The following is a 13,601-nucleotide window of genomic DNA, read 5'->3' as shown; positions in this document are numbered from 1 at the left end:
CAACGGATGGGCACGCCACGGGGGAAAGGAACGTGTGCGTCCAGGAGGCAGTAGCCACGGCGACTCGGCGAGAGATCGTACTGCAGAACCAGGGCCGGGCCAGGACGGGGGTTGGTGCGTGCTGACGGGTCACCGTCCGTCTCCGCCACACGAAAAATCCGGTGGTGGCCCGGCGGCCGTTGTTTAGGGGGACACGGAGGTGGCTGCCGACGCCCCGACGGTCGCTTTCAGCGTCGCCGTCGGCCGGGAGGTTCGTGTGCGCACGCACGCACGCAACGCATCGGAGAATCGGACGGGTCTGGCATCCGAATCGTGTGCGCCCTATCCGGGAATGGAGCGGCGCACGGCCATGCATGCGTCCTGTCCACGATTGCTGGCTTGGCTGGCTGGTTTGTGGATAGGTTAGGTTTGGCTTGGACGTACGATGCGACGGCGACGCCTCCGCTCCGGCGAGTCGAGCGAGTGACACGGCGATCGAAGGAGATTTGCCCCATACACGGAGGCGTTCGTGTGTGGCTCACTGGCACGAACGCTGCTATCTCGTCCAGAACATTGTTGTTCTTCTGATATAAAACGACGATAGCTTTACACGAGAATCATTATCTATTCGCATGTACAACAGATGTCGGGTACGCGTGGACCAGACGACGGTGGTGCAGCCAGTTATTTATGCAAAACCATCACACTTAATGCTAGGGTAACCACTTAATACTACATTTGAGCCAGGTCAAAAAAAACCACCAATTCTGAGCCTAATCTGTAACGCGGAGCACTAATGCTCGAATTTGGTCGCGAAGACAGTGAATCTGACCGGTTGGGACCACCTGTCTAACCGATGTGGCATGCCTACGTGGACAATTTGCTGAGCTGGCCAAAGGCCCCACCTGTCAGCCTCTCCTATTCACCCCCCTCTCCCCCCCCAAGCCACTTTCTTCCCCACCCACCCAGACACAGCCGACCCTATCCAGCGGCAGGCGCACCCGCCAGAGCCCCGCCGGCCGGCAAGCGTCGTCGCTCCGACGAGCTTCTTCCCCATGCCCTCTTCCTATTCCTCCTATCATCTTCCCCCAATGCCTAGCCGCCATGGCGTGCCGTCGCATGTCAACTTCGGCGCCTCCTCGGCCGGGGGAGCCTCCTAGCAAGACGCCTATGCTTGACCTCTCCAGAGAAACACCAACAGCGTTGCCGGCCCCTGCGGCCCGCAGCGGCGACTAGTAGGGAGGTCGCGGCCGGAGGCCATGGCATCCATGGCGGGGCTCGCCGGAATGGGCTGTAGCACGGAACCTTTTGCAGGAGGTGATGGCGGCTCATGGTGCCCGCGTCCACAAGGCTGGCAACGAGCTCCACAGGCTGGAGGCGTGCGCCCACCTTCCGGCGAGGCTCCTCGTGGCGCTGCCGTCGTCGATAGAGCGCGTGCACGAGGAGACCGGCCGTCGATGTCGTGTGTTGGTAGGACGGAGGAGCACGCCCTGGGCAACTTGGAGCATGACTGGAAGCTCGCGGTGGCTGCAGTCTTCGACACCGCCCACGCAAGGAGCTGGGGCGGCGGCCGAGTCGGCGAATAGATCGAGCACAAGAGGGCTCGGGCGAGGTAAGCAAGGAGGGGAAGGAGGGTCAGTGGTGGTACAGCGCTCTGGTGGCGAGCTCCCCGGCGGTAGCAGCTCCGGCGGTTGAGTGCACTGTGAGCGAGAGTGGGCGGCAGCGAGCCGCGCTGGCGGCGTGCAGTGCGCTGATAAGCGCCCTTTACCTGTTTGTTGAAATGCCAATGAGATTTTTTTTGGAAAAGAGACAAACAGATGAGTCACTTATAGGTGGGACCCTTATCCAACTCAGCAAATTGTCCACACAAGCATGCCACGTCAGCCTGACGGGTGGGGCCAACTTGTCAGTTTCACTGTTTTATCAGTGCTCCCCGTTAGTCATTAGGCTCAGAATTGATGATTTTTTTACCCTGTCCCAAAAGTGGTACTAAGTGGTTACCCTAGCCTCAAGTGTGGTGATTTTGAATAAATAACTCTGATGCAGCGGCCTTGACTGATGATGCATGGCCATTGTGTTTTTGCGGAGCACTTGTGCCATGGCGCACGGACGACGCGTACGGCCGGCTACCTACAACAGGTCAACTCCGGGCGTGTGCCAAGTGTTACACGAACCCATGATTTCCACGAAGAATCAAGGGTGCCTTCGTTGTCAAGGGTTCTTTTCTTTTGATCAGAGATCGTTATGGAGACGCGGCCCCGCGAACGGCACCGACGGCTCTCGTATGCATTTTTACCTGCACGTAACATGTTGTTATTGCTAGTGCGCATGTACAGTGTTGAGCATACGTGTTAATCTTGATTCAGGTCCCATGCCCTCACGACATGACGCGTAACCGCTTCTTCTATTTTCCTTTTTCTTAAGGGAAAACCACTTCACGCTTTGTTGCGAGTTTAAGAGAGTTAGGGCATCTTCAGCACCGGACCGTAATTTTTCTTCCTCATCCGTCCGCAGACAGGGGGTCAGTCTGTGGACACGGATGCAGGAGGCGGTCATACAATGCTATCCTATATATGTCCGCCAACAAAGGGCAATTTGAAATTTGAATTTAGTCCGATCCACAAAGCGCGCTGAATCACACCAGCGTTGGATCACAATGCCCGATCACAATTAAAAAGGGCAAGTGTTTTTAGTTTTTACATGCCCGAATCCAAAAAAACATTAGGTCGGCAGTCCGTGCAATTTTCTGCCCTATCGGACCGGCAATCCCAGTCGTTTGCTCCCCGGTCAAGGTGTCGTCGCCACCACGTAGACATCGTCTGTCTCCGCCGCGTCCTTATTGTCCGCCGCTAGCAACTGATCTTTCTGCTGCTGCAACATCTGGTAGCGGACGGATTGCATGGCCATTCTTTCGTCGACATTCAAATAGACCACATTCATGGTCAACATCGTGGCGTTCTCCGCATTGGCGACGATCTTCACCTTCTTTTCCTTGAGAGCAGCCTTCCTCTCTTCGATCATGGTCCTCCTCTCTTCTAGTTTGAGCTTTTTGTCCGTCGCCTTCATGAACAATTTGAACCTCCCCGCCGTTTTCTCTTCCCCGAGGTTCGAACGCTTCACGCATGCCTCCTCCTTCTTCGATGAGATGTCCTCGAACCTCTACGCCAGCTTGGCCGCCACACTTTCTCACTTCGCCCTCTCCCTCTCAGTACGGAGGCTTGTAATTCTATGGCCACGGCGCCCGTCTAGCGGCGTCCACCATGACCAACAGGCCCAACGCCACCACCAGGCACATCGGCAGCCATTCGCTTCTTGAGTTTCTCCTCCTTTGCAACCTTCGCTTTGACGCAACGAGTTTGCCGCGTAGTCAAGCTTATCTTTCGGCCAAGCGTGATGCCCGGATCCTCCGCTACCTCCATCTCCGACAGGTTCTCTAACGGTTCTATGCATCGGCGGCGGAGGGAAGAAGAGGGAGGGAGAGAAGGGCAGATTTTGGTGGAGGGCGTCGGGAGATGAAAGAAGGCGCAGAAACAATGTGGGTCGCTAAAAAGTGCGAGCCCCGCCTTCCTTTGGGGGTGGTCTAGGGGGAGGGGGGGGTTAGAGGCCGACGTTTCTCGTGTCCGGACTCGCACAAATCCCACCGCCCCATACACGTTTGGTTCCGGTTTGCAGGTAATTATGGTTCAGACAACGCCGCAGACCGATACGGGACAGCGTTGGATGGTTTTCACGGTCCGAATAATTGAGTCCGAATGGATGGGGCGGTTTGAGGGTCGACATTGGAGATGCCTTTACATCCTTTAAAGCACGCAAAAGAAGAAAGCTAGGGGGGGGGGGTCATGGTCCCACATGTACATCAAGTTTGAATTAAAAACATGTCTAGCCAAAAAATGTGCCAAGGCGATCTAAAAAAATGTGCCAAGGCATTAGCTTTCCGTGGGCAATGCTAAAAATGGATTGAAGAAACATCATAAGCATACTGGAAATAGTCGTCAGAATCACAGACTGAGGTGCCAAGATATCAATCTCTCTGTTGCATGCTGTGATAACTTCTAGGCACGGATTCAACAATCACCTTTGAGCAACCAATTTGATGCACGAGCTGCAAACCTCGGCGTATAGCCAGAACTTCTGCCGAAACTGCGTTAGAGCATAGTTAGTAGAAGAGCCGATTGCGGGCTCTATACCCATGCCATGTCATTTATAGCCTTTGTAAAAAAGATCTCATATAATAAGGCTGGCTGTAGCAATTAGTGTTTGCATGCATGCGTAACAAGGCAAGACACTTGATTGGAAGGCAGCGCCAGCCTTTAGCACCTGCATGCATCATTTTATCTCGTACGCAGTGCTATAATTCCTGCAGTTCCATATAGCCCATAATAACATATATATTCCAATCCAAATACGAGCCGCAGTAATCTGTTCAACCCTAGCTAGCCACGTCCCAAACAATGACGCAATATCGACTGGAGGATTAATGTTGAAAGCTATATGAATCATTCTTCAAAGTAACTTGGCAAGTGGACATTCAAGAAATAAGTGTTGTATTGTTTCCTCATGATCACAAAAACAGCACCTCGAACTTTCTACCCAACGCCTTTTAATTAAGTTGTCATTTGTGAGTATCACTTGCTCGTGGACAAACCACATAAAAAATTTAACTCGCAAGGGAACCTTAACCTTCCAAATGTGCAACGACCTTGAGAGTGGGCCAGAATCAATCAAACCCATATAGAATGATTTCACCGTAAACATCCCATTCTTAGTTAACTTTCATTGTATCGAATCCGGCTGGTCGGAGAGTTGAACTTCTATCAATCTCCGAACCAAGTGCATCCAGGCAGTCCATCTCTCACCAACTAACGCACGTCTAAACTGGATGTTCAAGGGAATAGTTTGAAGGACTGTGCCTACGTAATCCTCCTTACGTTGCATAGTATTATAGAGTATAGGATATTGGACGGCCAAGGGCGTCTCTGCTAACCACGCGTCCTCTCAAAATCTTGTTGACATCCCATTGTCAATCAAGAATTTGACTCTACAAAAGAACAAATCAGTCGTTCGCATAAGTCCCTTCTAAAATGATGAGTCAGTCGGTCTCGGTCTCGTTTTCATGGTAACCTTGGCTAAAGTTTTCGAGTGCAAATAGAAGTTTGTCCATTTGATCGATCCAGCCGACCAAGTTGGCTCGGAAGGGTTAAAGTAATCCCCAGTTGGCAAGCCAGAGCCGCCTTGCCGCTTATCCAACCCCAACTTGCGTCCCGCCGTGGATTAAGAGACCGTGTAGTGTGTACTCCATCGACACATGCAGATCTTTTTCACTCGTCTAATTTATTCTTAAATTGGAATGCACGTCGATCACGTACGCCCGCCGCACCGCCACAAAAATGCTGAGCTTCTCTCTTCTGGACTTCTCGTAAGATTTCTGGTGGTCACCGAGTCCGGCCGGCGGTGAGTGACGGGAGCGGCTCGAATGGGACGCCACGGCGGCTGGCTGGTGCAACGGAATGGAGCGGCGCACGGCCATGGATGTATACTCCTGTCCACGATTGCTGGCTTGGCTGGCTGGTCTGTGGATAGGTTTGGCTTGGCTTGGACGTACGACACGACGGCGACGCCTGCCTGCCTGCTCTCCGCTCTGGCGAGCGAGTGACACGGCGTTCGAAGTAGATTGTGCATACACAAAGGCTCTGTTCGGGATCCCTCCTCACCGCTCCGACTCCGTGGAGTCGTGGAGCTCGGTTTTTGCAGCTCCGCGAAAATGAGCTAGCACCTGGTCCGCTCCGGAGCGGAGTGGAGGGAGCGGAGAGGAGCCGAACGCGGCCAAAGGCACACCGGCACGAGCGCTGTTGATTAATTAGGGTGAGCCAAGCTGCCTCGTCCAGGACATTATTGTTTCTTCTGATAGAAAAGCACGATGGTTTTACACGTGAATCATGATCTTCTGCAGCGTGATACATACAACAGGTCAGCTCCGGCCGTGTACGAAGTGTCACACGAACGCATGATTTCCACGAAGAATCAAGGGCGCCTCTTTTCTTTTGTTCAGAGATCGTTGACGGCACTTGTTTGACTCCGCCATGGAGACGCGGCCCCGCGAACGGCACCCACGGCTCTCATATGCATATTTGCGTGCACCTAACACGTTGTTATTGCTAGCTAGTGCGCATGTACTACAATGTTGGGCATGCGTGTTAATCTAGTGAGCAGCCCGCCAGAATCACAGAGTAAGGTGCCAAGACATAAATCTCTCCGTTGCAGGCTGTGATAACTTCTAGACAATCGGATTCAACATTCACCTCAGCAAGCAATCTGATGCATGATCGAGCTGTAAACCTCGTCGTATAGCCAGAGCTTCTACCAAAACTGCATTATTTGCATACACGAAGGGCTCTGCCACTCCAGCCACCTCTTCTCCTCGACAGTTCCGCACGATCACAACAATAGTTCCAGAACCATCATTAAAGAAAGATGCGTCATTGTTCACTTTGTATGATCCTGGGCATGGTTTCTCCCAACCAACCTTCACAACCTTTCGGCGGCAATGGCATGGTCCGACATGATCGTAGACTTGATGATTTTTCGTTCACGGTCAACAATGACTGGCTGGCTCGAGGCAACAACCCTGACACGTCATCAACCCGCTCGGGGCGAAGAAGACAATCAACCCCTTGGAGACCTTGATGTATTTTATTTAATAATATTCAGGAATCTTTGTACTTTTGGTTTCATCAATAGCTATGAGATTTTTTAGGAAAAAAAAAGTTGATCTGAGATTTTTTAGGCAATCTTTTTTTGTTTTGTTTTGATGATGATTCACCACACACAAGGAAAACCCACGGCAAGGAAGCAGAGGAAACTTTTGTGGGCCGGGCCAACGAAATCCTCATCCCTGAACCGACGACGATGCGCTAGCTGGGCTGGGCTGTACCGACACAGCAACGCCCACGTTGTTGCTCGGCCGCTCGCATCACACTCCCACTCGAAGCTCAGGATCGCTTCGCCGCGCCGGATCCACCCCACCGCCACCGCCGGCGCGATGCCGATCTGCCCGCCGCCGCCGGAGACCTCGGGGTCCGGGGGCCGCGCGTGGATCTTCCACGGGCTGGCGCTCGGCGCGGCGGCGGCGGCCGCCGCGGCCGCCTACCTGTACCGCCGGCCCCGCGGGTTCCGCAGCCTGGCGGTGGGCATCATCCCCGCGCGCTACGCCTCCTCCCGCTTCGAGGGCAAGCCGCTCGCCCTCATCCTCGGCAAGCCCATGATACAGGTCCGTCTCGTCTCTATCTTCTTTCACATCCTCGGCAATGCTAGTTCTTTCGCGTGGATTTGGGTTAGGATTTCTCGTTGGGTTCTCATCCTGTTCAGAATGTAACTCAGAGAGTAGCTGCAAGCTGTTGGTGGAATTTTAGTAGGATTTCTGGACACTGTGCTGCACATCTTGCTTACTCGTGTGAGATCGTCAGATATGGATGCTTGTGTTGCTGTTAAGTTAATATATTACCAACCGAAAGGATGAAGCCGTGGTTGCTTATTCTGCTGCAGACGTATGTGTTCCCTGAAGAATCCTTTCTGGCTTGTTCAGATAATTTATTGAGTGCGCAAATTTTTATAGAACCATGGTGCCCCGGCTCCACCTTTAGATGCCATCGGTTTCAGAAACAACGGCCTGGAGCTGTGTGCCAATACGTGTGATTTGCAGGCTGTGTTTAGCTAGAATGGCTTAACGCATGGGACAGATATTTTAAATTGTTGTTCTGCACAATGCTTCGGCTAACAGCCTTCTGCCACAATAGTTGTACTGGGCCTGAGAGAGAAACTACACCATAGATTAAGAAATTACTGTAGTTGATTAGCGGTCCTTGGTCAAATGACACTGCACGGTGCAGATCTCGAGGTGCCATCTAACGGTAAAGAGACGTGGAGCCCCGGTCCCGTGGTTCTACTGAACTTTTGTACTGCACTTTGCTTTACACGGTGGTGAATCTAGTACCAACATTTGCTCAAGCATTGAGTTATATTTGTAGCTGATAAATGTGACTTTGAGTTGGGAGAATGGGACTCCAAGTTAGCTTTTATATTCATAATGAAATGATGGATATAGTGCCCTATTAGTTAGTGCCAGGATTTGATGCTCGGTTAGCTGAGCAATCAGCATAGCTAATAAATCACCTTACGTGTATCCGACAGTCTTGACTAGATCATCCTCAAACTCACCATTGGCTTCTTGGATCTTTTCAGAGAACCTGGGAAAGAGTTATGCTAGCTTCTTCGTTAGACCATGTTGGTAAGCAGATTTCTACTTATTTGTTTATTTTTACCATGTTTGGTGCAAAACATTTCTGTAATATGCAAGCCTTGGTTTTAAGTTAATTTCTTTCTTTGATCGTCTTGAACACTTGTTATGTTGCCATACTCTGTTTTCTCTGATGTGTTCAGAGAGGCTTCTAAATCTGCAGCAACATGCTTCTAATGTTAAGACTGTCGGTATTTCTTTCCTTTTTGTCCTCAGTTGTGGCAACGGATGATGAGAAAATTGCCGAGTGCTGTAGAGGATTTGGAGCTGATGTTATAATGACATCAGTATCATGCCAAAATGGTAACCTTGGATGATTTTGTAATTCAGGTATCTTTTCATGACTGCTTGGTAATCTCCTTATTTGCTTGTTGGCATGTGGTTCAAAATGCAGGATCTGAGCGCTGCTGTGAGGCACTTCAAAAGCTCAGGAAACATTACGACATTGTTGTCAATATTCAAGGGGATGAGCCTCTTATAGAACCAGAGATAATAGACGGTGTGGTTATGGCACTGCAGGTACTTATGAACTCTAGTTTTGTTATTTCTTACTCTTCTGATAAGCAAAATGTTTTTCCTGAAGTAACTGAGATGAAGTCTTCTGAGTGAATTGTGATGATGTGCATTTTGAATCTTTGCTGTACTAATTTTACTGGAGATTCCGCTTTGCCTTTCACCTTCTATTTCTATTCATTCCATTTGTTTGACATCTCTTTCTTCTTAACTGATCTCTTTTCATTGCATTTATGATGTGCTCAATTTTATCTTCAGCGAGCTCCTGATGCAGTCTTCAGCACAGCTGCCACGGCACTAAAACCTGAAGATGCATTTGACACAAACCGAGTGAAGTGTGTAGTAGACAACCAGGGTTATGCAATATACTTCTCAAGAGGGCTGATCCCATTTAACAAGTAAGATATTAAATTTGTTTTAACTCTTCAGGTGACCTCATTTGCACTTACAGTTTTGGAATTTTGAACATTGCAGATCAGGGAAAGTCAATCCTCACTTCCCATATCTTCTTCATCTTGGGATTTCGGTACATGACCAACCCTTCTGATAACTGACTGCCCTGTGTGCCTCTTTATTTTGTTGTAAATATTACTCCCTCCGTCCCATAATGTAAGACGTTTTTTGACACTAGCAAAAATGTAGTGTCAAAAAACGTCTTACATTATGGGATGGAGGGAGTAACTTTGTGCTTAAGCTCCCCCACAATTAATGCTTTGACATTTCTTATGTAGGGCTTTGATTCGAAGTTTCTGAAGATCTATCCACAGCTTGCACCAACCCCATTGCAACTAGAAGAGGACCTGGAACAACTTAAAGTTCTTGAGAACGGCTACAAGATGAAGGTAATTTGGCTTCTCGCTGTTCAGTATTTGTACAGACAAGAAGTTTCTATCATCTGTTGCTCCCGGGCAACTAGTTCCTGGAAAAAAAAATTAAGCTATGTTTTTTCTGAGGTCAAAAGAGATCTTATTAATGATCCAAACTTGAGGATTTGCAATCTATAGCTATTGCATGAGCAATCTGAGGTGGTACTTGTGAGTCTCGCTCAGCTCAATTGCCAGCTTGACAAAAATAAGTAGCAATCTCATGAGCAACACGGTTTTGATCTATTTTGATGTGAACAAACCTACAGTCCGGCAATTTCAAAGCTTCTGGGAGAACATCACTATAAATGACACCTAAATGAGACATGCTAGAGCCACTCGCCCTCCTCAAGGCAGCAATGACTGAACTGCAGTCACTCTCACTAATTATAGGCCTGTCAAAGTTGGCTTGCTCCCAAACGGATTCCTTCCAAGCAAGCACGAGCCTCAGCTTCTTCTGCATCAACAGAAGTGTTGAGCGCATTCGCCATAACAGCCAGGGCATTTCCCAAATGATCGCGAAGCACAGCGTCCACACTAGCTGCTTTAGTTTCAGGAACAAAGGATCCTTGAGCAAGTTTACTGCAGCCTCAAAATCTTGACATAATCTTGTTGGATAACACATGCACGTAAACTTATTGAAAAGAAATTTGATACCGCAACCCTTCTGATTTAGGCAAGTAACAGTAACATATTGCTGAGAAGTAATATCCCCATTGTAATATAATAACAGTGTCAAGAGGAAAACTAAACTGAACATCAAACCCCGTTACTTCTGATTTTCAATACAAACGAAAGGTGAAATATAATAAACAGTATAAAACTTTGATAGGAGTAATGGGAGACTGATTGACATTTTCAGATTAACCTGCATATGAATAAGCATAATCCATAGCGACAGAAAAAGTAGTTCCTTGTCACCATTAAGAATATCTTCTGCTTAAATTGTGACTCCATCTGCATCAGATATGTGAACCCGAGCTTGCTTGATATACTGGATAGCCATGGTGCAGTTTTGCAATTTCTTTATGTGTACCTGATGGAGAAATCACTTTCTAAAATAATGCATAATGTCACAGTAATAGCAATAAGCATCAGGATAATGTGGGAGCTGAACAACTCTACATAGATTTATGGCATCATGGAGACGTTCAAGTAAATTTCCTATAGTGAAAACATACTCTGACAGCGCAACCTATAAGGAAAGATTAATTGGATTATTTAGCAAATACCAATAAGAAACTTATAACCAAAACATAAAATGCCAAGGTTCAAAACTACGTGGTATAGTTATTGTTCTTTTGAGATCATTATTGCATAGTCGTAGAGCACAGCAACACTGTTCTTTTGATGAAGGGGAGCCTTGGCGCAGTGGTAAAGCTGCTGCCTTGTGACCATGAGGTCATGGGTTCAAGTCCTGGAAACAGCCTCTTACAGAAATGTAGGGAAAGGTTGCGTACTATAGACCCAAAGTGGTCGGACCCTTCCCTGGACCCTGCGCAAGCGGGAGCTACATGAACCAGGTTGCCCTTTTTTTTTTGTAGAGCACAGCAACGCCAGCTATCACAATAATCTTGTTGATAATTCAGTCTGTAGCCCATGGCTGATAGGCGCATCAGGAGATCACCATCTCCATGGAAGATTCTTCAATTGATGAACAAGTAAAAGAAGACACAACCAGTTGAATAAAATACATGCACGTTCACAAATAAAATTAAGCATGCATGCATGCCAAAAATTGAATATATGAGAAGTTTGATTTCTCACGATGTTTTGAGATATAAGGATGGTGATATTAGAGTCATGCTAGTGAGTAATTGTGGTTTAGTAAGAATATTTGCGCTAAGTTTTGTGATTCCCGTAGCATGCACGTATGGTCTCTCATTATGTGATTAAGTTAATTAGAGCATAATTTATCGTTGATTGTCTTCCTTTACGTCGAGGTCGGGAGCGTGCGATGGTTAACTCCTATCAATCTCTCCCGTAGTAGCATGCGTATTAGTACTTTGCTTCGATGGCTAATAAAGTTTTGCAATAAGTATGTGAGTTCTTTATGATTAATGTTGAGTCCATAGATTATTCACACTCTCACCCTTTCACCATTGCTAGCTTCTCTAGTACCATGCAACTTTCGTCGATGCATTAAACCCACCATTTACCCTTCCTCAAAACATCCACCATACCTACCTATTATGGCATTTCTATAGCCATTCCGAGATATATTGCCATGCAAGTTTCACCGTTTCTTTTATTGTGACATATATCATCATTGTCATATTGCTTTGTGTGATCATATAGTTGATATAGTATTTGTGGCTTGGCCACCGTTCATATTTTTTTATACACGTCACTCTAGATCATCGCACATCCCCGTACACCGCTGAAGGCATTCATATAGAGTCATATCTTTGTTGTACTATCAAGTCGTAATTCGAGTTGTAAGCAAATAAAAGTGTGATGATCATCATTATTAAAGCATTGTCCCATGTGAGGAAAGGATGATGGAGACTACGATCCCCTCACAAGTTGGGATGATAATCCGGACTTAAATAAATAAAAAGAGGCCAAAGAGCTCCATAAAAAATAAAAATAAAAAGAGGCCAAAGAGCCCAAAAAAAGAGAAAAAAAGAGAAAAAAGAGAGAATGGACAATGTTACTATCCATTTTCCTATATTACTAGTGGAAATTCTTCATTATAGAACTTGCCTTGTGTATTTCAATGATGGGCTTTCTCAAAATGCCCTAGGTCTTCGCGAGCAAGCGAGTTGGACGCACACCCCACTTAGCTTTCTTTTGAGCTTTCATTCACTTATAGTTGTAGTGCATCCGTTGCATGGCAATCCCTACTCACTCACATTGAATGGCCACAAGGATATCAGCACACAAGCTCGTACGATTGCTTTGTACACAACATACAGTTTCTGGTGGCGGTGGCGCTAGCGCACGTTGATAAGCGGAATTAATTGTCTAACATACTGACAATCTTGTAGTATTGCTTTGTTTGGTCGTCGATCGTCTTGTCCATGTGTGGATAAAATAATGCCACATCGTTTTCTTCTTTTGCTGGCAATCCTGGTGCTGCGTCGGCAAAAAGGAAAGTAGGACTGTTTTTCGATGGTGTAGGTCTTACAGAAAGTTTCAGGATTAGTCCATATGTTCTTTGAAAAAGGCCGTAAATAAAGTAGATAAAGGCAGCAGCAGTTTGTTCAAGGTATGACCAAGCACGTCGTGTGGTCAAAATTAAACGGTCAATGTGTAAGGGTTACGTGCTCAAGTTTGCGCGCAATAACTTGTCATCAGATTGAGTAAAATGCATCCTCGGTATATATTAAAATGCTCAAGTTGACCACGGAAAGAAAACTTGTTTATCTAAATACTACTCCATCTGTCTCATAAAATAAGAGTTTTTATGGGATGGAGGGAGTAGAATGTGGACACCGACTATGATAGTAGACAATCCCACAGAACCGAAACTTGTGCACCAGTCCAAAAAAAACTGAAACTTACCAAAAGGGGTGGCAAAATGCGGATGAAAACTAAATTTTATTCGTTTTGAGAAAACAGAGTCACAATTTTATTCGTTTAATCTCTCTCTCTCTCTCTCAGTATATAAGTCACGTCAGTCAATTGATTTGAGTATGATGTCCACTTGGCCACTTCAAAGTTCAGTTGGACAGACAGTTCATAACATAAATCCAACTTCAACCGAGCTATCCACAGCAGATAGACGGACAAGTGCTTTGCACGCATGGTTTCTGGTACTGGCAGCGCATGCTGATAGGCGGAATAAATTGGCTCGTGGCAGACAATCCTTCATGAGATGTGCTGAACTTTTTGTACTATATTACCTTTCTTTGGTCGTCGATCGAGTCACTCCTGTGCGAGAAAAGTAAGTTGTTGCCCTTTTTTTGTTTTGCCAGCTAGTGGCAGAGCTAGACAGGATGTTTGGGGGG

At 47.2% G+C, this 13,601-nt stretch overlaps 1 protein-coding gene across 1 annotated transcript in view; it reads left to right on the top strand.

The window, feature by feature from the left end:
• The first annotated feature begins 7,002 nt into the window (after positions 1 to 7,002).
• LOC119349513 (3-deoxy-manno-octulosonate cytidylyltransferase) overlaps positions 7,003 to 13,601 on the top strand; it is an 11,747-nt gene continuing 5,148 nt past the window's right edge. The window contains exons 1-7 of the mRNA XM_037617556.1: positions 7,003 to 7,246; positions 8,218 to 8,263; positions 8,489 to 8,575; positions 8,667 to 8,791; positions 9,044 to 9,183; positions 9,260 to 9,311; positions 9,517 to 9,627. Coding sequence (XP_037473453.1) covers positions 7,019 to 7,246; positions 8,218 to 8,263; positions 8,489 to 8,575; positions 8,667 to 8,791; positions 9,044 to 9,183; positions 9,260 to 9,311; positions 9,517 to 9,627 — 789 coding nt within the window. The 5' untranslated portion in view covers positions 7,003 to 7,018. The remainder of the gene's footprint in view (positions 7,247 to 8,217; positions 8,264 to 8,488; positions 8,576 to 8,666; positions 8,792 to 9,043; positions 9,184 to 9,259; positions 9,312 to 9,516; positions 9,628 to 13,601) is intronic.

The sequence above is a fragment of the Triticum dicoccoides genome, chromosome 1B (assembly GCF_002162155.2).
Source record: "Triticum dicoccoides isolate Atlit2015 ecotype Zavitan chromosome 1B, WEW_v2.0, whole genome shotgun sequence".
NCBI lineage: Eukaryota > Viridiplantae > Streptophyta > Magnoliopsida > Poales > Poaceae > Triticum > Triticum dicoccoides.
The sequence above is the reverse complement of the archived record's forward strand: the minus strand, read 5'-3'. Positions and strand labels throughout refer to the sequence as shown.